A 23623-nucleotide genomic window follows, 5' to 3' on the forward strand; every position below is an offset into this window, starting at 1 on the left:
CCGTGTTGGGAGATCTACTGCCCTCTTCAAATCTGTCAGACAGAGTCGTTTGCATCTGCAGAGGTTTCTGCTGCTTTGTTGTTGTCGTCGTTGTTGTTGTTGATTAGCTGTGCCCTGTCCCCAGAGGTGGAGTCTACAGAGACAGGCAGGGCTCCTTGAGCTGCTGTGAGCTCCACCCAGTTCGAGCTTCCCAGTGGCTTTGTTTACCTACTTAAGCCTCAGCAATGGCGGGCGCCCCTCCCCCAGCCTCGCTGCTGCCTTGCAGTTAGATGGCAGACTGCTATGCTAGCAATGAGGGAGGCTCCGTGGGCGGGCGTGGGACCCTCCCAGCCAGGTGTAGGATATAATCTCTTGGTGTGCCCGTTTGCTAAGACCCTTGGTGCAGCACAGTATTGGGGTGGGAGTTACCCGATTTTTCAGGTGTTGTGTGTCTCAGTTCCCCTGGCTAGGAAAACGGATTCCCTTCCCCCTTGGCTTCTCAGGTGAGGCGATGCCTCACCCTGCTTCAGCTCTGGCGGGTCAGGCTGCAGCAGCTGACCAGCACCGATTGTCTGGCACTCCCTAGTGAGATGAACCCAGTACCTCAGTTGAAAATGCAGAAATCACCTGTCTTCTATGTTGCTCGCGCTGGGAGCTGGAGACTGGAGCTGTTCCTATTCGACCATCTTGCTCCGCCCCCCCTCAGTGCCCTTTTTAATAAAAAATTACTATAATGGTACAGACTCTGTAGGAGAAACAAGTGTCATGCCAAGTTTCTCTACTCTCTGCCAAACATTGGTATTTCCCCTTCTTTGTCAGCCCATTGGATTGCAACTCTTACAGTCTCAAGCTTCCCTTTAAGCTTCTCATCCCCCATATTGTCGTCGTCGTCTTCCTCCTTCTCCTTCTCCTTCTCCTTCTCCTTCTCCTTCTTCTTCTTCTTTGAGACAGGGTCTTGCTCTGTCTCCCAGGCTGGAGTGCAATGGCACAATCATGGCTCACTGCAGCCTCCACCTCCCAGGCTCAAGTGATCCTCCCTGCTCAGCCTCTTGAGTAGCTGGGACTAAAGGCACACATCACCATACCCTGCTAATTTTTGTATGTTTTGTAGAGACAGGGTCTCACTCTGTTGCCCAGGCTGGTTTCGAACTCCCGGGCTCAAAAGATCTTCCCACCTCGGCCTCCCGAAGTGCTGGGATTACAAGCATGACTCACTGCACCTGGTCTTTAAAATTAATTTTAATTATTATAGAATCACATTTAAATAACCACATGTGACTATTAAATGATATTTACTAACGCTTATGTTCAAATGTATTTTCGTGTACTCTACCTACTCCTCTGAGACTTGTTTTTCTGTGGTGATCATGACATGCCCATGCTTAACCATTGTATCCTTATTCACATGCTTATATAATCAGCTTGAAAAATATAGAAACATGAGAGGTCTCTGGGATGAAAGTTCCAAGAGGGAAGGGAAATCTGTTTTGGATGTGGGTTGGTAGAGAAGATGGCCAGCTGGGACATGAGGGAAAGTGCCGTAAGTGGTGAAGATGATCTAAGGCTGTGGTTTTTAGGAGCTTGCGGGGCAATCAAGGAGCCTTTTGAAGGTAGGTTGGGAACTGTGGGCCCTCCCCCCTCTGAAATGTACTCCGAGTGTTTTACATATAATTTCACATAGAGAATGTACCCCCAAAGCCTACTGATAGCTCCATGGACCTCTGATTTAGAGCCCTTTCTCCTGACATCAGCAAACAGTATACAGTTAAGGCACTTTAAGGCCACAAGAATAGAAAAAATTTCCAGGGGCACTTTAATACATTCCTTTACAGACATTTTCCAAGTACTTCCATCTTCCAGGTATTGTTCATAGGTGATGGAGACAGAGAAACAGCATGGTCCTTTGCCTGAAGAAATGTATTTATTTGCTGGACAAATATAGAGTGCCTACCATATGCAAGCATTCTTCCACATCCTGGGCATAAAGATGGGGAGAAAGGAAAGTTCAGGCCCCAAGGCAGCTTATATTATAGTGGGAGAAACAGTCATTTAATAATAATATAATTCAGGTAGTGATACGATGAATGAAGAAAAATAAAGTCGGATATGGTAAGGAGTGTGATGGGGCCTCTTTAAATAGAATCTTGGTCAGGGCAGGCCTTCTTGGTGGGATCTCAACCAAAACACACTTAAATGAAATGAGGCGGTATTCTGTGCAAATATCTGGGAGGGGACCCCAGCCAGACCACACTGCCTTATGCAGTGTGTTTGAGGAATGCCAGGAAGGTTAGTGTGGCAGAAGATTAGTGAGCAAGTTGTAGGAGGGGGTCACAAAGATGGTGAGATGGTGACAACCACGTAGGACATTAGGCTATGTTAAGCAAGTTGGGTTTTTTCCCAATGTGCACAAAGGAGAATTCATTGGAATGTGACAAAGAGAGGAGTAGTGACATCTGATTTGTATTTAAAATGAAAAATAAGATTGTTCTAGCTACAATGTGGGAGAAACATGAAAACTGAAACAGCAGCTTGGAAGTTGTTACAGTAGTGCAGTTAAGATCTAATGGCAGCTTGGACCCAGGAAGTCGCCGTGAAGAAGATGAGATGTGGCCAGAGTGAGGATGAGCTTTGAAGGTCGAGCTGGCAGGATGTGCTGATGGGTAGGACATGGAGTGTGAGAAGGGGACAAGTTGAGAAATCAAGCCTGAGCAACAGAGCGAATGGAAGTACAACATACTGAAGCAGACATGTAAATCAAAGACATAATGCAGTGTGTTAAATTCAGAAAAATAACAGCTGTGGAAGAAGAGAAAGAAAAGCAAGCAAGCAGGCCCAGTCGTCCAAGGAATTTCAACCCCCAAACTACTACGAATAAAAACAATAAAAAGAGAGATGGAGGCCTGACAAATACACCATAACTCTTGTAGTTTCAAGTATTATTGTATTGTTTTCTTTAGAAATGAAATAAAACTCTCAAGAAGTCCTGGGTGACATGGTGCTCCCACATGGTGGCTTTAGTGAGAACTATTTTGGTAAGTTAATGAGGGTGAAAGTCAGATTGGATATGGGCAGCAAGGAGTGAGAGTGAGACAAGTAAATATTCGTAAGGTTTTTGATTGTGAAAGACAAGGAAGTGTAATATGGTGTACAGAGGATGATTACTATCTAGAGAAAGTTGGTTTTTATTTTAAAATAAAAGAGTTACAAGAAATCAGAGTTCAGGGAGAATAAGGTGGCTGCAGTTTGCAGGGTAGAGTACCAAAAAGAACAGACCAACATATAGCAATAATTCCAGAAATCTGGTTAATGGTCCTCTGGATTCTCTGAATTCTAATTTGTATGGGGTGAAACTCCACATGGCGAAGGACATGCATGAACAACTCTCAGGGTGCTGTAAGTCACATCCTTTCTAGAGGTTGCACTGGTCTGGGAAGCACTGTAATTTGCTTGGAAGGCATGGAGGGTCTTATTGAATACCTGGGGCATTGGGAAGAGTTCCCAGAAAAGTCACGCCTTAATAGTCATGTGGCTAAACTATCCAGCCCCACAGTAAAGGTTTCTCTAGTCCTGCCCTACCTAATAAAGCTTAAAGACAGGCTTTAAATAGATTAACCTGATCCATAAGTAAAACAATGGCCTGCCAGAACAAACTTCAATATACTTTAAGGAATACTCTTCCTCCTCCAGCCCCCAAAAGAATCTACATGCTCAGCTACATAATTTTCACAATGCCCAGTATCCAATACAAAATTATTAGATAAGCAAAAAAGGAAAATGTGACCTATAACCAGGAGAAAATCAGTTAATAAGCCAACAGAGGAGGTAAAATGGGATCCTAAAAAAAACCGAATTAACTGAAAAAAGGCAGGATAAAAGGAACAGGGAGCAAATGTGACAAAGTGAAAACAAATAGCAAGATGATCAATTAAAACCCAACCACATCAATAACCACATTGGATATAAATAATCTAATATTCCAATAAAAAGTGATTGTCCAACTGAGTAAAAAAGCAAGACTCAACTCTAACCTGTCTGTAAGAATCCTCCTTTACGTATAAAGGTACACATAAAAATAAAAACATGAAAAAAGATATATACCATGCAAACACTAATCATAAGAAATCTGGAGCACCTTTGTTAATACCAAATGAAATATATTACAATTGCAGGACAAAGAATATTACCTGAGAAAAAGATGGACATTTTATAATGATACAAAGATTTATTTTTCTAATGGTCCTAAGTGTTATTCACCTAATAACACAAGTTTAAGATACATGATGGCAAAAAAGGCTATGCGATAGCAAAGAAACAATGAAATACTTAGACATTTGTTTAACAAAATAAAATCAATACCTATATGCTGAAAACTGTGAAACATTCCTGAGACAAATTAAGACCTAAATAACTGAAGAGATAAAAAATACTATGTTGGATACAGATACATTGCTGATGGGAATGCAAATGGTAGAACTACTTTGGAAAACTAAATTGTATTTTTTCTTTTTTTGAGACAGGGTCTCACTCTGTTGCCCAGGCTGGAATGCAGTGGTATGATTGTAGTTCACTGCAGACTTGAACTCCTGGGTCAAGCAATTCTCCCACTTCAGCCTCCCAAGTAGCTAGGACTACAGGTGTGTGCCACCACACCTGGCTAATTTTTTAACTTTTTGTAGAGATAGGGTCTCACTATGTTGCCCAGGCTGGTCTTTAACTCTTGGCCTCTAGTGATTCTTCCGCCTCAGCCTCCCAAAGTGCTGGGATTACAGCCATGAGCTGCAATGTCCCAAAATTATATTTTCTTATAAAGTTAAACATGCACTTGCCAGACAAGCCAGAAATTTTACTTCTAGGCATTTGCTCAAGAGAAAGGAAAACATTTGTCCATAAGAAAACTTGTATAAAAATGTGCATGGCAGCTTTTATACATAATGGCTCCAACCTGAAACAACCCAGAGGTCCATCGACAGTTGAATGGATAAACAAATTGTGATATACAATGGGATACTACTCAGCAGTAAAAAGAAAGGTAAAAACAAATGAGATCCATGAAACATGGATCCCAAAAATATTCTGCCACATGAAAGAAGACTACACAAAAGGTCCCTATGTAGTAATTTCATTAGTACTAAATTATAGGACAGGCGAAATTGATCTGTAGTGAAAGAAAGGAGATCAGTGGTTGTCTGGGACCAGTCATAGGAGGGGAATTAACTGCAATGAGGCAAGAGAGAATGTTTTGGGGCATGGAAACCTTCACATATTGTTTGGAGTGGTTGGTTACACAGATCTGTTTCTTAAAATTCTATACAGATGTATACATTCCTCAAAACTCATCAAACTTACACTGAAAATAACTTCATTGTATTGCATCTAAATTGGCCCTCTGTAAGTTGGATTCAAAAGAAGTAATGGAGGAATTTAGTTGACAGGGAGGAGTTGACTACTCATGAGACAAAAGGGATGATTAATAATATAAAGTATTATTAATTTATATTATATTAATAATGCTCAAAGTATTAATTTATATTATATTAATAATACTTTGAGTATTATTAATTTATATTATATTAATAATACTTTAAGTATTATTAAAGATGAGAATGTGTCCATTCTGTGAGAATAGGAGATTGAGTTATCTAATGTGCTAGTCTTAGTGTCTGGCACTTAATAGGGATTCAATAAATGTTTATTAAACACATGAATTAATTAATGAAAGTGAGTGAGTGAAAAAAAAGCCAAAGCACCTTTTAGGGATTGGCCTTGGATATTTTCTCTGATGTAATAGAAGAACATGTGCAGATATAGGTAGATTTGAATTTGCAAGTTGGAAGTTGATGGAGTTTCCATCTGGTAACTTTATTTTTTCTGAAAATTTTGCTGGGCAAGGAGGAAAGAAAGGGGGAAGTAGGAGTGTTAAATGTTCAAGGATAGTAGAAATGTTTGAAATAATTTTGTTTTTTTTTTTTTTTTTTTTTTTTGAGACAGAGTCTGGCGCCCAGGCTGGAGCGCAGTGGCCGGATCTCAGCTCACTGCAAGCTCCGCGTCTTGGGTTTACGCCATTCTCCTGCCTCAGCCTCCCGAGTAGCTGGGACTACAGGCGCCTGCCAAATCGCCCGGCTAGTTTTTTGTATTTTTTAGTAGAGACGGGGTTTCACCGTGTTAGCCAGGATGGTCTCGATCTCCTGACCTCATGATCCGCCCGTCTCGGCCTCCCAAAGTGCTGGGATTACAGGCTTGAGCCACCGCGCCGGGCCAATTTTGTTTTCTTGAGAAGGAGAAATCAAGTTTACAAAAGAAATGTAGAAACCTGGTGTGCAGTGAGGCCCTCTCAATTGCTGGTCATGAATTTACAATGATACTTTCTTCTAGCTTAACATTCTTTGAGAATGGTTGGACACTTGGGTACAAATACAAAGAAGAAAATACTAGTGTTCACTTGTGGTTTGGGTTTCGGAAGATTCATCTGATGATAAGACAGACAAGGAGGTTTAGGATTTAGCAGAAGTGTTATTCAGATAATAGAACATACAATCTAAGCAACTTAAGAGGGGAAGAAGGGAGAAAGCTGATAAAGGGAGAGAAAGCAGAGGGAGTAAATGGACTGGGGATCCAAATGCAATTGAAGAATCTCTGTAGTGGGAGTAGTTAAAAAAGTCAAGCTATATCTTTCACCACTTGCTGGTTGGCTACCAAGAACCCCTGAGAGCCTGAACACTGTGGGTGCTGTAGGAAACCAATCTATGGACAGACAGAGAAAAATTAGTGGGTTCTCAAGCATAATAGCAGAAGACAAAACTGAATGATAGATGAATGCCACTGAGTCAGAATTAGCAAAAGAGACAGGTGAGAACTTTCAAAAGTAATGAGAACACGTCTCTTCTGTCTAGATATAGTGGTAGCAGATAGCAGCAGGCATTTCTCCAGCTACAATAACTATGAAAAGCAGATGGACTTAAAACTACAATTGAAGAGCTTTGGAAAGGCAAATTAAAAATTCTGATAATACCAAGCGTTGGTGAGGATGTAGAGCAACTGGAACTCTCATTCATAGCTGGTGGGAAAGTAAACTGATAAAACTGCTTTGGAAAACTGTTCAACAGTACCTATGAAAGGGAAATATATGTCTACCCTACGACTCATCAATTCCATTCCTAGATATATATACCCAGGAGAAATGAATGCATGTATCCACAAAAAGACATGTAAAAGAATATTCACTGTGACTTATGATTTCCTCAAACTGGAAAGAAAAGAACCCAAACTGGTATATTTATATAATGGAATACATTATATAGCCATAAGAAATATGACTTAGCTATATAAGCAAAAATGTGAAAGAACTGCAACAAGTATTGCACTGAGTCAAAGAAAACAAATAAGAAGGAGTGAATGTTGTATGATTCCTTATATGAAGTTCAAAAATGGAAAATTAAGTGATTATTTTAAAAGTCAGAATAATGGTTATCTCTCATGGGGGCAGGGTGGCTTAGGAAAGGAGTGTGAGGAAACCTTCAGAGATACTCGAAATGTTCTGTATCTTAGTTGAAGAGATCTGAATTAATATTCTTGAAGATCAAGTGGAAGAAATACCTAATAACACAAACAAACAGAGTCGATTTTGCTTTTTAATCTAATCTAACAGACTTAGTTGAATTTATTTACCCTAGTGATGTTTATTTTGATCATTGACATATTAGATTTTTTTTTTTTTTTTTGAGACGGAGTCTGGCTCTGTCTCCCAGGCTGAGGTGCAGTGGCGCGATCTCAGCTCACTGCAAGCTCTGCCTCCTGGGTTCACGCCATTCTCCTGCCTCAGCCTCCCGAGTAGCTGGGACTACAGGCGCCCGCCACCTCGCCCGGCTAGTTTTTTGTATTTTTTAGTAGAGACGGGGTTTCACAGTGTTAGCCAGGATTGTCTCGACCTCCCAACCTCGTGATCCGCCCGTCTCGGCCTCCCAAAGTGCTGGGATTACAGGCTTGAGCCATCGCGCCCAGCCGACATATTTGATTTTATTCCTATCATTTTATTTGAAGTTGTGGTTTTTCTTTGCTATGTTTTCATCTTGTAATTTCTTTTGTATTTTCTGTCCCTTTTCTGAATAGCAAATTTCCTTTGTTTCCCTTTCTTTCTGGCAGTGTGGAACTTCAGTTACTTGTTGGTAGCCTATCTATTAAATACACATTTTAACCTGCATTCTTTCTATTAATGTAAGAATAAAAAATAGCTAGGCAACATGCCTCTTTTTTAAAAACCAAACATTTTCTTTACCTGTTTTGTTGAAAAAAAAAAAAATCTTTTAATTCCAAGCAGCTATTAGTTTTTTTTTTCCTTATAAATCATTATCACTTCAGGAATCCTTTCTTAAGAATTGCATTGGCCAAGCGAGTTGGCTCATGCCTGTAATCCCAGCACTTTGGGAGGCTGAGGCGGGCGGATTCCCTGAGGTCAGGAGTTCGAGACCAGCCTGGACAACATGGCAAAACCCCATCTCTACTAAAAATACAAAAAATCAGGCACCTGTAATCCCAGCTACTAGGGAGGCTGAGGCAGGGAGAATCGCTTGAACCCAGGAGGCGGAGGTTGCAGTGAGCCGAGATCACGCCATTGCGCTCCAGCCTGGGCAACAGAGCGAGACTCCATCTCAAAAAAAAGAAAAATAAAAACCAAATTGTATTATGATTCACAACATCATCTGCAGTATTTAGTAAGCTAAACAGCAGAATACATTTTACTGCATTTTTTGATCTACCACAGTTGTTTTTATATTTTGGTCCTCCCAAGTTTTGGCTGGAGATTTTGCCTGAGCAATTTGTTTAAGAGCATATGGTTAATATACTTTTTGAGTTTGTGAATGCCTGAACATCTGAAAGATAACCTAGCCAGATATAAACTTCCAGAGTCACAATCCTTTTCCCTTGGATCTTTGTGGACCTTTGTTGATTATGTTCCATAAACAGTCAGGAGAAGGAAAGGTATAAGGTCATTTGCTGAGGTCTTTTTTCTTATTATTCGATATTATTTCTGCTTCTTGTTGTATATTTTCTATTTGGTCAAGCTAATATTTTATCCACCATAAATAAACACTTATTCCCATTTTAAACCATCTTGTGTTATTTTCTCCATTTGCATATCCTTCCTTATTGCCATCCATCCCATTTTATCTGTTCTTCAAATCATATCTGAAGTTCTATCACATCCATGGAGCTTTCTCTATTTACCCCAGTTTCAAATTAATTTCCCCACTCTCATTATAATATTTATTGTCTCTGCCATATGTTTTGCACTTCATGAAATTTTATATCTGGAAGAGATCATATTCCAACTTCCTAACCTTTCAGATTGAAAAAAGCTGTGGTCCGTGAGCCACATGTGGCACTTGAGTGATGTGAGGTCCTCAGGAATTCTGGGGCTACCCTTTAATACCTAAATAAGATGGTTCTCAAGCCCCAAACCCTAACTACATTCAGAAGTCCTTCCTTAAGATTTCTGTGGATTTCCAGGGCCTTCAGCTCTCCTGATCAGTGTTGCAGCCAACATCCCAGCCATTGCTCTTGGCTCAGCTAGAGGCCAACTTTTCTCATTGGATCATGTCTAGAAACACAAGTGCCACCAACCTGTTGTACACAACTGACTTTTGACTGAAGATTTGTCTTCTTTAAAAGGGTCTAAGAGGTTTAAGAACAAGCAAGACTTTTGTAACTCTTATAGCTTCTAGTATAGAGGGAGCCATAGAAAAACAGCAGCTTTACTTTGGGTGTTAGACAATGCTGTTCTGAAATTCAGCAGCCATTTCTCTCCAAAAGGGAAGTTTTATCCTGGCTATGTCCTTTCAGGTCATTGTTTCTTGCCATCTTCTTTCTTCTTTACTCTTCCAAACTCACACAATTATGTTTCCTTGGAGTAATCAGAGTAATGTATTTCTCCATTCTCTACCTAAAATGAAACAATCTTAAAAATATTCCATGACATAGTAAGATGTCTATATAGGAAAGCCAACACAAAGAACCAGCTAAAGCTTTGAAATACAGTTTTTTTTCCCTTATCCTAAGGAGAACTCCATCCTTCATTAGTCTCTGGAAATGGAAGAAAAATAGTGTAATAATTTGTTTTCTTCTTGACCACAGAAAGCCTCTATGTGCTATGAACAATAGTTCATTTCAGTTACACATTTCGTTTCAATTACACATGAATTGTCAGGACACAGGTCTTCCTAGAGTCCTATACTTTTCTTTAGACTATATTATCATTTTCCCTGTTCTAGGTTTTATTCAATTTTACATTTTGTTATATGCTCTTTTCTAGTGCTTTATTGTTTTACATATGTAATTCCTGCTTTTCTAGAGTATAGTGGTTGGAAAGCAAGTATTGATTATTGAGATGGTCATGACATAAAATATATACAGGTATTCAAGGATTTTGTGTATTGAATAAGCATTATAATATGTTATTTGGTAAACATCTGTCATGCGCCAGATGACGTACTAAGTGCTTTACATACATGGCCTCTACTCCTTTCCTTGCTCCTTTGAGATAGGTACTATTATCCTCATCAAACAGAAAAAGAAATTGACATTCTGGGAGCATAATTCATTTGATTCCACATGGCTAAATTGAGAAACTAGACCTGTCAGATTCCAAAACATTTTGCTCTTCCCACCATACCCCAGGCATTCCAGTGCTGACACTTGTTTCTCTAGTGGCTGATGTTTTTTAAATGAAAAACTTTGCGGTGCACTTGTTGGGCAGTGACTGTATCCTTTTTGCAAGATTACATTCTCTCTAAGTTTTAAGACCCATTCATTTTTAATGTGATTTTTAAAGCTCATATGTGAACCTGATAGTTTTCTTTCTGCCTTTCAGTTTGATCCATTAATGATTGAAAGCAAAAAAGCAGCCACTGTGGTGTTAATGCTTCGTTCTCCAGAAGAGGAAATTTTGGCTAAAGCATGTGAAGCCATTTATAAATTTGCTTTAAAAGGTTTGGATTTTTTTCAGTTTATCTTTCCGTTTCATTAATTTCTTAAATATTTACTACCTCTTGGGCACTTTTCTTCCTAGTCTTTAACTTATTTGCTGTCAGATGAATTATTTCAGACAACCAGAATATTATTTAATGCATTACCTAAAAGCAATCTCTCTCCCTGAGTGCCTAGCTTAATCTTAAGGAGTAATTTAGTCACTGGGTAGAACAGTCATTCTGAAAGTTTCATTGTAGTTTTAGAAACTGTAAATGTCACAGAAACTAAAAGAACTCCTAATAGTCAAAGCTGGAACAATTAGAACAACAAAGTAAAGTAGTACTGGCTTATAATCCAAGTGGAAAATAAGTATCCATGTATCCATACTGATATAAATGAATGAATGAATAAATGGAAGAGAAGAGACAAATGATTCCTAAGAGTTTATGTAGACACTCTTGACTTCAAGAAGGTGAAATATAACTCCCCACTCTTTGAGTGGGAGATGCACAGAGTGATTTATATCCAAAGAGTACAACATAGTACTGGGGGAAAATAAGCTTATAATGGATAAACCTGACAAACACTACACCTCAGCTAGGTGATCAAAACTAACACCACCCATCTGGGCATGGTGGCTAATGTCCGTAATCTCAGCACTTTGGGAGGCCAAGGTGGGTGGATCACTTGAGCCCAGGAGTTTGACACCAGCCTTGGCAATGTGTCAAAGTCCCATCCCTACAATAAAAAATACAAAAACTAGCCATGTGTGGTGGTGCATGATTGTAGTCCCAGCTACTCTGGAGACTGAGGTGGGAGGATCACTTGAGCCCAGGAGTTCAAGACCAGCCTTGGCAACATGGCAAAACCCCACCTCTACAAAAAATAAAAACATAAGTCATATGTGACGGCATGTCTGCAGTCCCAGCTACTCAGTAGGCTGAGGTGGGAGGACTCTTGACCCTGGGAGGCAGAGGTTGCAGTGAGCTGAGATTGTGCCACTGCACTCCAGCCTAGGCAACAGAGAGAGACCCTGTCTCAAAAAACCAACCAACCAACCAACCAAAAAAAAAAAAAAAAAAAACCCACCAACTGTGATAAGTCCTATCAATAAGTGCCCTTGACATGATGTGATAAAAATGACAGTTTATTTCTGTGTTATTTTTCTTAAAAATCCATAACCCCAGTCTAATAATGATTTTTTAAAATCAGACAAATCCTGGTTCAGGTACAAAATACCTAGCTGATGCTCCTCAAAACTGTCATGGCTATCCACAACAACCAAGTCTGAGAAACTCACATAATGGAGGCATTATGACTAATGACATAGGACCCTGGGACAGAAAGAAGATGTTAGGTTAAAACTAAGGAAATCCGAATAACTAAGTACATTAGTTAATAATAGTGTCTTCATATTAGTTCATTACTTGTAAAAAATGTACCATACTATATATCAAATATTAATAATAGGGGAAACTGGGTCTGAGGTACGTGCAAACTCTTTGTACTGTTTTTGTAACTTTTCTGTAAAACTAACATTGTTGTAAAACAAAGCTTATTTTAAAACTGTAAATATTACATATCAGGTTCTATTGAAAGGTTTATTCACAGAGGATTTGAAAACATACAAGATGCTTATATTTTAGTTCTCATATTACTACAAATGGTAAGATTAGACTTATTAATTTGCATGACATTTTAATTGAGAATATTAATTTAATTGAGAGTTTAGTGTAAGTAAACTGGTTTTATAAATAAAACATTTCAAACAATATAGGGACAATTTTGTTTTAAATAAATGATATTTGACATATTGTGTTAGAAATTGAATTAGAGAACAATGAATCATTCAATTAGCAAAGGGTACAATACTCACCTTTCTTTGTCACTCAGGTTATCATTGAGGATCCAGATGTAAACCAGAGTGTTTCTGGAAGGTACTATATCTTTTTGAATGGATGGTGTAGAATCCTGGGTCAAATTTCAGGGAGATATTGGATTGTGCATCTATGGCAGCATGAATCCCTTTCAGTCTAATAGAGTCGTTATACATCATCTGGCTGTCACATGTATCTAATTATGTGTTATCTCTTTTTGCATGACATGAAGAAATAGATAGGAATGTATTTCCTATGAAATTAATACAGAAATAATTTTAAATCTGATGTTTTATACCAGTAGTGTTTTCTAAAATTAAAAAAAAAATGATAGGACTTTGGCTTCTGGCCAAGACGGACCACTCTATTGCCTGAAACAATGAATGAAACAGACCCAATATGTGAAAGTAGAGTAGACTTAGTCTATTGGCAGAAACAATGAAGGAAAGAAACCAGATATATGAAATAACAGTTGATAAGACTATCAACATCAGACAATAAAGGGCAGTGACCACTGAGAGGTAGGAAACAAGGGAAGTAAACTCTATGACTGCCTCAGATTTTTGACTTCAGAGAGCTTTTTGGCCATAGCACTGGAAAGGGTAACCTGGTGAACTCTCTGAGTTAAGAAGACAAACCTGAAAGTCCAGAGAAATAAAGGCATTTAGAGTTTTCAGGACAGAGTAAAGGAGAGGAATGAGTTTCTCAAAGGGAGAACTCAGGAGATCTGTAAAGGGTCCCATTCTCGTATTTAGAAGAGTAGTGAGCAGCATGTATATGTGAGATAAATAGTTGGACAAAGAGGCAGCCAAAGGATTGGGGTAACAGTGCCTAGTGCTCACAGAGGGCTAGGAGTAGCGCACCTGTTCCATTAGTCAGGCAGAAACTTCAGAATTCATGGAGCATTGTGTAGAATACACAGAGGAGTCTTGCCTCAGTATGAGAAATAATTAGTCCTAGATTGCGCACTGTTCTAGTACCACCTAGTAAATATTAAAAGCAAGACTTAGAGACTCCGCCTCAAAAAAAAATAAAAAATAAAAAAAATTTTTTAAAAAAGCAAGACTTGAAAGGATCAGGTTGCTTCCAAGTAACTTAATTTGTCCCTGAAAAAAATCTTAAGAATACAGAAATATCCATTGCCCAAGAAGGTAAAATTCACAATGTCTTGCATCCAATAAAAAAAATGACCAGGCATGAAAAAAGCAGAAAAAATGCATAAGATATAAATCAATGAGTAAATCAAATTGACCCAGATATTAGAATTAGCAGGAAAAGACATTAAAAGATTAATTACAACCGTATTCTATATGTTTAGAAAGTAAAAACATGGAAGCTATAAGATAGACCCGAATACAACTTCTAGAGATGAAAACTTCAGTGTCTGAAATGAAAAATACATAGGCTTTGATTAATGCAGATTAGACATTGCAGAATAAAAAGATTGATGAATTTATATGTGTAATTGGAGTCTCTGAAAAAGGGAGATAGGGACAGAAAAAGCATTTGAAGAAATAATGGCCAAGGTTTCCCTAAGTCTGATGAAAACTCTAAGTCCATGGATCCAAAAAGTTTGTCAAAACCCAAGTGCAAAGAATATGAATCAAACTATGCCACAGTACATTAAAATCAAATTGCTTAAAACCAGTGATAAAGAGAAAATCTTAAAAGCAGCCAGAATCAGTAAAAACAGGTTACATTCAAAAAAGATAAGGATGACAATAGATATTAAATAACAAATTTTAAATAAGGATGATTTATCATCAGAAATTTCACAAGTGAGAAGTCTATAGAGCAACAATCTTTAAAGAATAAAAGAAAAATAAAAACTTTCAACCCAGAATTACTATCCAGAAAAAAACTTTCAAAAACTTAGGTGAAATGAAGTTTTTATTAAACATAAAAAAGCTAAAATAATTTATTGCCAGCAGATCTACACTACTACTTATAATAAAAACAGGCCTTTCAGGCAGAAGGAAAATAACACTAGATGGAAATATGGATCTACAAAAAAGAATACAGAGTGCTAGAAATGGCAACATATATGTTTTCTTTGTTATTTGAATCACTTCAAAAGCAAATTTATTATTTTAAAACAAAATAATCATATATTGTGCAATTTCAAACATATGTATAAACAAAATATATGGCAACACCAGCCCCAAGGCAGAAAGGGAAAAAAACGGAAGTATACTATTGTTAGGATCTCATATGTGAAGTGCATTAATAGCACTTGAAAGTAGACTGTGGTACGTTAAAGATGTATACTGCAACCCTAATGAAACCACTAAAATAACAAAATAAAGAATAATATTAAATAAGAAAATGAAATAAAATGGAATAAGTAACATTCCTAGAATACATAGAAAATAAGGCAGAATATGAAGAAAAAAGAAAACATGGAATAATGGGGCATATAAAAAACAGATAACGAGATGGTGGATTTAAACCTAACCATATCAAAAATCAAATTAAATATAAATGTCCTAAATACCTTAACAGGGAGAAATTGGTATACTGGATAAAAAGCAAGACTACACCACATGTCACCTTCAAGAATTGCACTTTATGGTTTTAGGTCTAACATTTAAGTCATTAACCCATCTTGAATTAATTTTTGTATGAGATGTAAGGAAGGGATTTCAGCTTTCTACATATGGCTAGCCAGTTTTCTCAGCACCATTTATTAAATAGGGAATCCTTTCCCCATGCTTGTTTTTGTCACGTTTGTCAAAGATCTGATGGTTGTAAATGTGTGGTATTATTCGTGGGGGCTCTATTCTGTTCCATTGGTCTATATCTCTGTTTTGGTACCAGTACCATGCTGTTTTGGTTACTGTAGCCTTGTAGTATAGTTGGAAGTCAGGTAGCATGATGCCTCCAGCTTTGTTCTTTTGGCTTAGGATTGTCTTGGCAATGCAGGCTCTTTTTTGGTTCCATATGAACTTTAAAGTAGTTTTTTCCAATTCTGTGAAGAAAGTCATTGGTAGCTTGATAGAGATAGAATTGAATCTATAAATTACCTTGGGCAGTATGGCCATTTTCACGATATTGATTCTTCTTATCCATGAGCATGGAATGTTCTTCCATTTGTTTGTGTCCTCTTTTATTTCGTTGAGCAGTGGTTTGTAGTTCTCCTTGAAGGGGTTCTCCTTCACATCCCTTGTAAGTTGGATTCCTAGGTATTTTATTCTCTTTGAAGCAATTGTGAATGGGAGTTCACTCATGATTTGGCTCTCTGTCTGTTACTGGTGTATAGGAATGCTTGTGATTTTTGTACATTGATTTTGTATCCTGAGACTGCTGAAGTTGCTTATCAGCTTAAGGAGATTTTGGGCTGAGACGATGGGGTTTTCTAAATATACAATCATGTCATCTGCAAACAGGGACAATTTGACTTCCTCTTTTCTTAATTGAATACCCTTTATTTCTTTCTCTTGCCTGATTACCCTGAACAGAACTTCCAATACTATATCGAATAGGAGTGGTGAAAGAGGGCGTTCCTGTCTTGTGCCAGTTTTCAAAGGGAATACTTCCAGTTTTTGCCCATTCAGTATGAAATTGGCTGTGGGTTTGTCATAAATAACTCTTATTATTTTGAGATATGTCCCATCAGTACCTAGTTTATTGAGAGTTTTTAGCATGAAGGGCTGCTGAATTTTGTCAAAGGCCTTTTCTGCATCTATTGAGATAATCATGTGGTTTTTGTCTTTGGTTCTGTTTACATGCTGGATTACATTTATTGATTTGTTTATGTTGAACCAGACTTGCATCCCAGGGATGAAGCCAACTTGATCATGGTGGATAAGCTTTTTGATGTGCTGCTGGATTTGGTTTGCCAGCATTTTATTGAGAATTTTTGCATCGATGTTCATCAGGGATATTGGTCTAAAATTCTCTTTCTTTGGTGTGTCTCTGCCAGGCTTTGGTATCAGGATGATGCGGGCCTCATAAAATGAGTTAGGGAGGATTCCCTCTTTTTCTGTTGATTGGAATGGTTTCAGAAGGAATGGTACCAGTTCCTCTTTGTACCTCTGGTGGAATTCAGCTGTGAATCCGTCTGGTCCTGGACTTTTTTTGTTTGGTAGGCTATTAATTATTGCATCAATTTCAGAACCTATTATTGGTCTATTCCAGGATTCAACTTCTTCCTGGTTTAGTCTTGGGAGGGTGTATGTGTTCAGGATTTTATCCATTTCTTCTAGATTTTCTAGTTTATTTACATAGAGGTGTCTATAGTATTCTCTGATGATAGTGTGTATTTCTGTGGGATGGGTGGTAATATTCCCTTTATCATTTTCATTGCATCTATTTGATTCTTCTCTCTTTTATTCTTTATTATTCTTGCTAGCAGTCCATCAATTTGTTGATCTTTTCAAAAAAGCAGCTCCTGGATTCATTGATTTTTTGAAGGGTTTTTTGTGTCTCTATCTCCTTCAGTTCTGCTCTGATCTTAAGTTATTTCTTGACTTCTGCTTGCTTTTGAATGTGTTTGCTCTTGCTTCTCTAGTTCTTTTGTGATGTTAGGGTGTCAATTTTAGATCTTTCCTGCTTTCTCCTGTGGGCATTTAGTGCTATAAATTTCCCTCTACACAGTGCTTTAAATGTGTCCCAGAGATTCTGGTATGTTGTGTCTTTGTTCTCATTGGTTTCAAAGAACATCTTTATTTCTACCTTCATTTCATTATGTACCCAGTAGTAATTCAGGGGCAGGTTGTTCACTTTCCATGTAGTTGAGCGGTTTTGAGTGAGTTTCTTAATCCTGGGTTCTAGTTTGATTGCACTGTGGTCTGAGAGACAGTTTGTTTAATTTCTGTTCTTTTACATTTGCTGAGGAGTGCTTTACTTCCAATTATGTGGTCAATTTTGGAATAAGTGTGATGTGGCGCTGAGAAGAATGTATATTCTGTTGATCTGGGGTGAAGAGTTCTGTAGATGTCTCTTAGGTTTGCTTGGTCCAGAGCTGAGTTCAATTCCTGGATATCCTTGTTAACTTTCTTTCTCATTGATCTGTCTAATGTTGACAGTGGGGTGTTAAAATCTCCTATTATTATTGTGTGGGAGTCTAAGTCTCTTTGTAAGTCTCTAAGGACTTGCTTTATGAATCTTGGTCCTCCTGTATTGGGTGCATATATATTTAGGATAGTTAGCTCTTCTTGTTGAATTGATCCCTTTACCATTATGTAATGTCCTTCTTTGTCTCTTTTGATCTTTGATGGTTTAAAGTCTGTTTTATCAGCAACTAGGATTGCAACCCCCCTGCTTTTTTTTGTTCCCCATTTGCTTGGTAGATCTTCCTCCATCCCTTTATTTTGAGCCTATGTGTGTCTCTGCACATGAGATGGGTCTCCTGAATACAGCACACTGATGGGTCTTGACTCTTTACGCAATTTGCCAGTCTGTGTCTTTTAATTGGAGCATTTAGCCCATTTACATTCAAGGTTAATATTGTTTTGTGTGAACTTGATCCTGTCATTATGATGTTAGCTGGTTATTTAGCTCATTAGTTGATGCAGTCTCTTCCTAGCATTGATGGTCTTTACAATTTGGCATGTTTTTGCAATGGCTGGTACCGGTTGTTCCTTGCCATGTTTAGTTATTCCTTCAGGAGCTGTTGTAAGGCAGGCCTGGTGGTGACAAAATCTCTCAGCATTTGCTTGTCTGTAGAGGATTTTATTTCTCCTTCACTTATGAAGCTTAGTTTGACTGGATAGGAAATTCTGGGTTGAAAATTCTTTAAGAATGTTGAATATTAGCCCCCACTCTCTTCTGGCTTGTAGAGTTTCTGTTGAGAGATTTGCTGTTAGTCTGATGGGTTTCCCTTTGTGGGTAACCCCACCTTTCTCTCTGGCTGCCCTTAATATTTTTTCCTTCATTTCAACCTTGGTGAATCTGACAATTATGTGTCTTGGAATTGCTCTTCTCAAGGAGTATCTTTGTTACATTCTCTGCATTTCCTGAATTTGAATGTTGGCCTGCCTTGCTAGGTTAGGGAAGTTCTCCTGGATAATATCCTGAAGAGTGTTTTCCAAGTTGGTTCCATTCTCCCCGTCCCTTTCAGGTGTGCCAATCAGATGTAGATTTGGTCTATTCACATTGTCCCATATTTCTTGGAGGCTTTGTTTGTTTGTTTGTTTTTTTACTCTTTTTTCTCTAAACTTCTTTTCTTGCTTCATTTCATTCATTTGACCTTCAATGACTGATAACCTTTTTTCCAGTTGATGAAATCGGCTACTGAAGCTTGTGCATGCATCACGTAGTTCTCGTGCCGTGGTTGTCAGCTCCGTCGGGTGATTTAAGGACTTCTCTACACTGTTTATTCTAGGTAGTCATTTGTCTACTCTTTTTTCAAGGTTTTTAGCTTCTTTGTGATAGGTTTGAACATCCTTCTTTAGCTTGGAGAAGTTTGTTATTACTGATCACCTGAAGCCTTCTTCTCTCAACTTGTCAAAGTCATTCTCCATCCAGCTTTGTTCTGTTGCTGGTGAGGAGCTGCATTCCTTTGGAGGAGAAGAGGCACTCTGATTTTTAGAATTTTCAGCTTTTCTGCTCTGGTTTCTCCCCATCTTTGTGGTTTTATCTACCTTTGGTCTTAGATGATGGTGACACACAGATGGGGTTTTGGTGTGGATGTTCTTTCTTTTTTTTTTTTTTTTCTTTTTTTTATTTTTTATTTTTTATTTTTTTTTTTTTTATTTTTTATTTTTTATTTATTTATTTATTTATTTTTTAAATTATACTTTAAGTTCTAGGGTACATGTGCATAACGTTTATATCATGTATAACTCCCCAATGCAATCCCTCCCTCCTCCCCCCTCCCCCTGATAGGCCCCAGTGTGTGATGTTCCCCTTCCCGAGTCCAAGTGATCTCATTGTTCAGTTCCCACCTATGAGTGAGAACATGTTTGGTTTTCTCTTCTTGTGATAGTTTGCTAAGAATGATGGTTTCCAGCTGCATCCATGTCCCTACAAAGGACGCAAACTCATCCTTTTTGATGGCTGCCTAGTATTCCATGGTGTATATGTGCCACATTTTCTTAATCCAGTCTGTCACAGATGGACATTTGGGTTGATTCCAAGTCTTTGCTATTGTGAATAGTGCCGCAATAAACATATACGTGTGCATGTGTCTTTGTAGTAGAGTAATTTATAATCCTTTGGGTATATACCCAGTAGTGGGATGGCTGGGTCATATGGTACATCTAGTTCTAGATCCTTGAGGAATCGCCATACTGTTTTCCATAATGGTTGAACTAGTTTACAATCCCACCAATAGTGTAAAAGTGTTCCTATTTCTCCACATCCTCTCCAACATCTATTGTTTCCTGACCAATTAATGATTGCCATTCTAACTGGTGTGAGATGGTATCTCATTGTGGTTTTGATTTGCATTTCTCTGATGGCGAGTGATGACGAGCATTTTTTCATGTGTCTGTTGGCTGTATGGATGTCTTCTTTTGAGACATGTCTGTTCATATCCTTTCCCCACTTTTTGATGGGGTTGTTTGTTTTTTTCTTGTAAATTTGTTTGAGTTCTTTGTAGATTCTGGATATTAGCCCTTTGTCAGATGAGTAGGTTGCAAAAATTTTCTCCCATTCTGTAGGTTGCCTGTTCACTCTGATGGTAGTTTCTTTTGCTGTGCAGAAGCTCTTTAGTTTAATTAGATCCCATTTGTCAATTTTGGCTTTTGCTGCCGTTGCTTTTGGTGTTTTAGACATGAAGTCCTTGCCCATGCCTATGTCCTGAATGGTACTACCTAGATTTTCTTCTAGGGTTTTTATGGTATTAGGTCTAACATTTAAGTCTCTAATCCATCTTGAATTAATTTTCGTATAAGGGGTAAGGAAAGGATCCAGTTTCAGCTTTCTACTTATGGCTAGCCAATTTTCCCAGCACCATTTATTAAATAGGGAATCCTTTCCCCATTTCTTGTTTTTGTCAGATTTGTCAAAGATCAGATGGCTGTAGATGTGTGGTATATTTCTGAGGACTCTGTTCTGTTCCATTGGTCTATTTCTCTGTTGTGGTACCAGTACCATGCTGTTTTGGTTACTGTAGCCTTGTAGTATAGTTTGAAGTCAGGTAGCATGACGCCTCCAGCTTTGTCCTTTTGACCTAGGATTGTCTTGGCAATGCAGGCCCTTTTTGGTTCCATATGAACTTTAAAGCAGTTTTTTCCAATTCTGTGAAGAAAGTCATTGGTAGCTTGATGGGGATGGCATTGAATCTATAAATAACCTTGGGCAGTATGGCCATTTTCACGATATTGATTCTTCCTATCCATGAGCATGGTATGTTCTTCCATTTGTTTGTGTCCTCTTTGATTTCACTGAGCAGTGGTTTGTAGTTCTCCTTGAAGAGGTCCTTTACATCCCTTGTAAGCTGGATTCCTAGGTATTTTATTCTCTTTGAAGCAATTGTGAATGGAAGTTGATTCCTGATTTGGCTCTCTGCTTGTCTGTTACTGGTGTATAAGAATGCTTGGGATTTTTGCACATTAATTTTGTATCCTGAGACTTTGCTGAAGTTGCTTATCAGCTTAAGGAGATTTTGGGCTGAGACGATGGGGTTTTCTAAATATACAATCATGTCATCTGCAAACAGGGACAATTTGACTTCTTCTTTTCCTAACTGGATGCCCTTGATTTCTTTCTCTTGCCTGATTGCCCTAGTCAGAACTTCCAACACTATGTTGAATAAGAGTGGTGAGAGAGGGCATCCCTGTCTTGTGCCAGTTTTCAAAGGGAATTTTTCCAGTTTTTGCCCATTCAGTATGATATTAGCTGTGGGTTTGTCATAAATAGCTCTTATTATTTTGAGGTACGTTCCCTCAATACCGAATTTATTGAGCGTTTTTAGCATAGAGGGCTGTTGAATTTTGTCAAAAGCCTTTTCTGCATCTATTGAGATAATCATGTGGTTCTTGTCTTTGGTTCTGTTTATATGCTGGATTACGTTTATTGATTTGCGAATGTTGAACCAGCCTTGCATCCCAGGGATGAAGCCCACTTGATCATGGTGGATAAGCTTTTTGATGTGCTGCTGAATCTGGTTTGCCAGTATTTTATTGAGAATTTTTGCATCGATGTTCATCAGGGATATTGGTCTAAAATTCTCTTTTTTTGTTGTGTCTCTGCCAGGCTTTGGTATCAGGATGATGTTGGCCTCATAAAATGAGTTAGGGAGGATTCCCTCTTTTTCTATTGATTGGAATAGTTTCAGAAGAATGGTACCAGCTCCTCCTTGTACCTCTGGTAGAATTCAGCTGTGAATCCATCTGGTCCTGGACTTTTTTCGTGGGTAGGCTATTAATTGTTGCCTCAATTTCAGAGCCTGTTATTGGTCTATTCAGGGATTCAACTTCTTCCTGGTTCAGTCTTGGGAGAGTGTAAGTGTCCAGGAAATTATCCATTTCTTCTAGATTTTCTAGTTGATTTGCATAGAGGCATTTATAGTATTCTCTGATGGTTGTTTGTATTTCTGTGGGGTCGGTGGTGATATCCCCTTTATCATTTTTTATTGCATCTATTTGATTCCTCTCTCTTTTCTTCTTTATTAGTCTTGCTAGCGGTCTGTCAATTTTGTTGATCTTTTCAAAAAACCAACTCCTGGATTCATTGATTTTTTGGAGGGTTTTTTGTGACTCTATCTCCTTCAGTTCTGCTCTGATCTTAGTTATTTCTTGCCTTCTGCTAGCTTTTGAATGTGTTTGCTCTTGCCTCTCTAGTTCTTTTAATTGTGATGTTAAAGTGTCAATTTTAGATCTTTCCTGCTTTCTCTTGTGGGCATTTAGTGCTATAAATTTCCCTCTACACACTGCTTTAAATGTGTCCCAGAGATTCTGGTATGTTGTATCTTTGTTCTGATTGGTTTCAAAGAACATCTTTATTTCTGCTTTCATTTCGTTATGTACCCAGTAGTCATTCAGGAGCAGGTTGTTCAGTTTCCATGTAGTTGAGCGGTTTAGATTGAGTTTCTTAGTCCTGAGTTCTAGTTTGATTGCACTGTGGTCTGAGAGACAGTTTGTTATAATTTCTGTTCTTGTACATTTGCTGAGGAGTGCTTTACTTCCAATTATGTGGTCAATTTTAGAATAAGTGCGATGTGGTGCTGAGAAGAATGTATATTCTGTTGATTTGGGGTGGAGAGTTCTATAGATGTCTATTAGGTCTGCTTGGTGGAGAGATGAGTTCAATTCCTGGATACCCTTGTTAACTTTCTGTCTTGTTGATCTGTCTAATGTTGACAGTGGAGTGTTGAAGTCTCCCATTATTATTGTATGGGAGTCTAAGTCTTTTTGTAAGTCTCTAAGGAGTTGCTTTATGAATCTGGGTGCTCCTGTATTGGGTGCATATATATTTAGGAGAGTTAGCTCTTCCTGTTGAATTGATCCCTTTACCATGATGTAATGGCCTTCTTTGTCTCTTTTGATCTTTGATGGTTTAAAGTCTGTTTTATCAGAGACTAGGATTGCAACCCCTGCTTTTTTTTGTTCTCCATTTGCTTGGTAGATCTTCCTCCATCCCTTGATTTTGAGCCTATGTATGTCTCTGCATGTGAGATGGGTCTCCTGAATACAGCAGACTGATGGTCTTGACTCTTTATCCAGTTTGCCAGTCTGTGTCTTTTAATTGGAGCATTTAGTCCATTGACATTTAAGGTTAATATTGTTATGTGTGAACTTGATCCTGTCATTATGATATTAACTGGTTATTTTGCTCGTTAGTTGATGCAGTTTCTTCCTAGCCTCGATGGTCTTTACATTTTGGCATGTTTTTGCAATGGCTGGTACCGGTTGTTCCTT

At 38.3% G+C, this 23623-nt stretch overlaps 1 protein-coding gene across 3 annotated transcripts in view; it reads left to right on the plus strand.

Annotated features, from left to right (window-relative positions):
- The window catches only part of ARMC3 (armadillo repeat containing 3), a 129334-nt gene that overhangs the window by 13821 nt on the left and 91890 nt on the right, over nucleotides 1–23623 (plus strand). For all 3 annotated transcript variants that reach the window (XM_033209121.1, XM_033209122.1, XM_033209123.1), the window contains one exon: nucleotides 10844–10961. In XM_033209121.1, the coding sequence (XP_033065012.1) occupies nucleotides 10844–10961 (118 nt within the window). The remainder of the gene's footprint in view (nucleotides 1–10843; nucleotides 10962–23623) is intronic.

The sequence above is a fragment of the Trachypithecus francoisi genome, unplaced genomic scaffold (assembly GCF_009764315.1).
Source record: "Trachypithecus francoisi isolate TF-2019V2 unplaced genomic scaffold, Tfra_2.0 Lachesis_group9, whole genome shotgun sequence".
NCBI classification, from domain to species: domain Eukaryota; kingdom Metazoa; phylum Chordata; class Mammalia; order Primates; family Cercopithecidae; genus Trachypithecus; species Trachypithecus francoisi.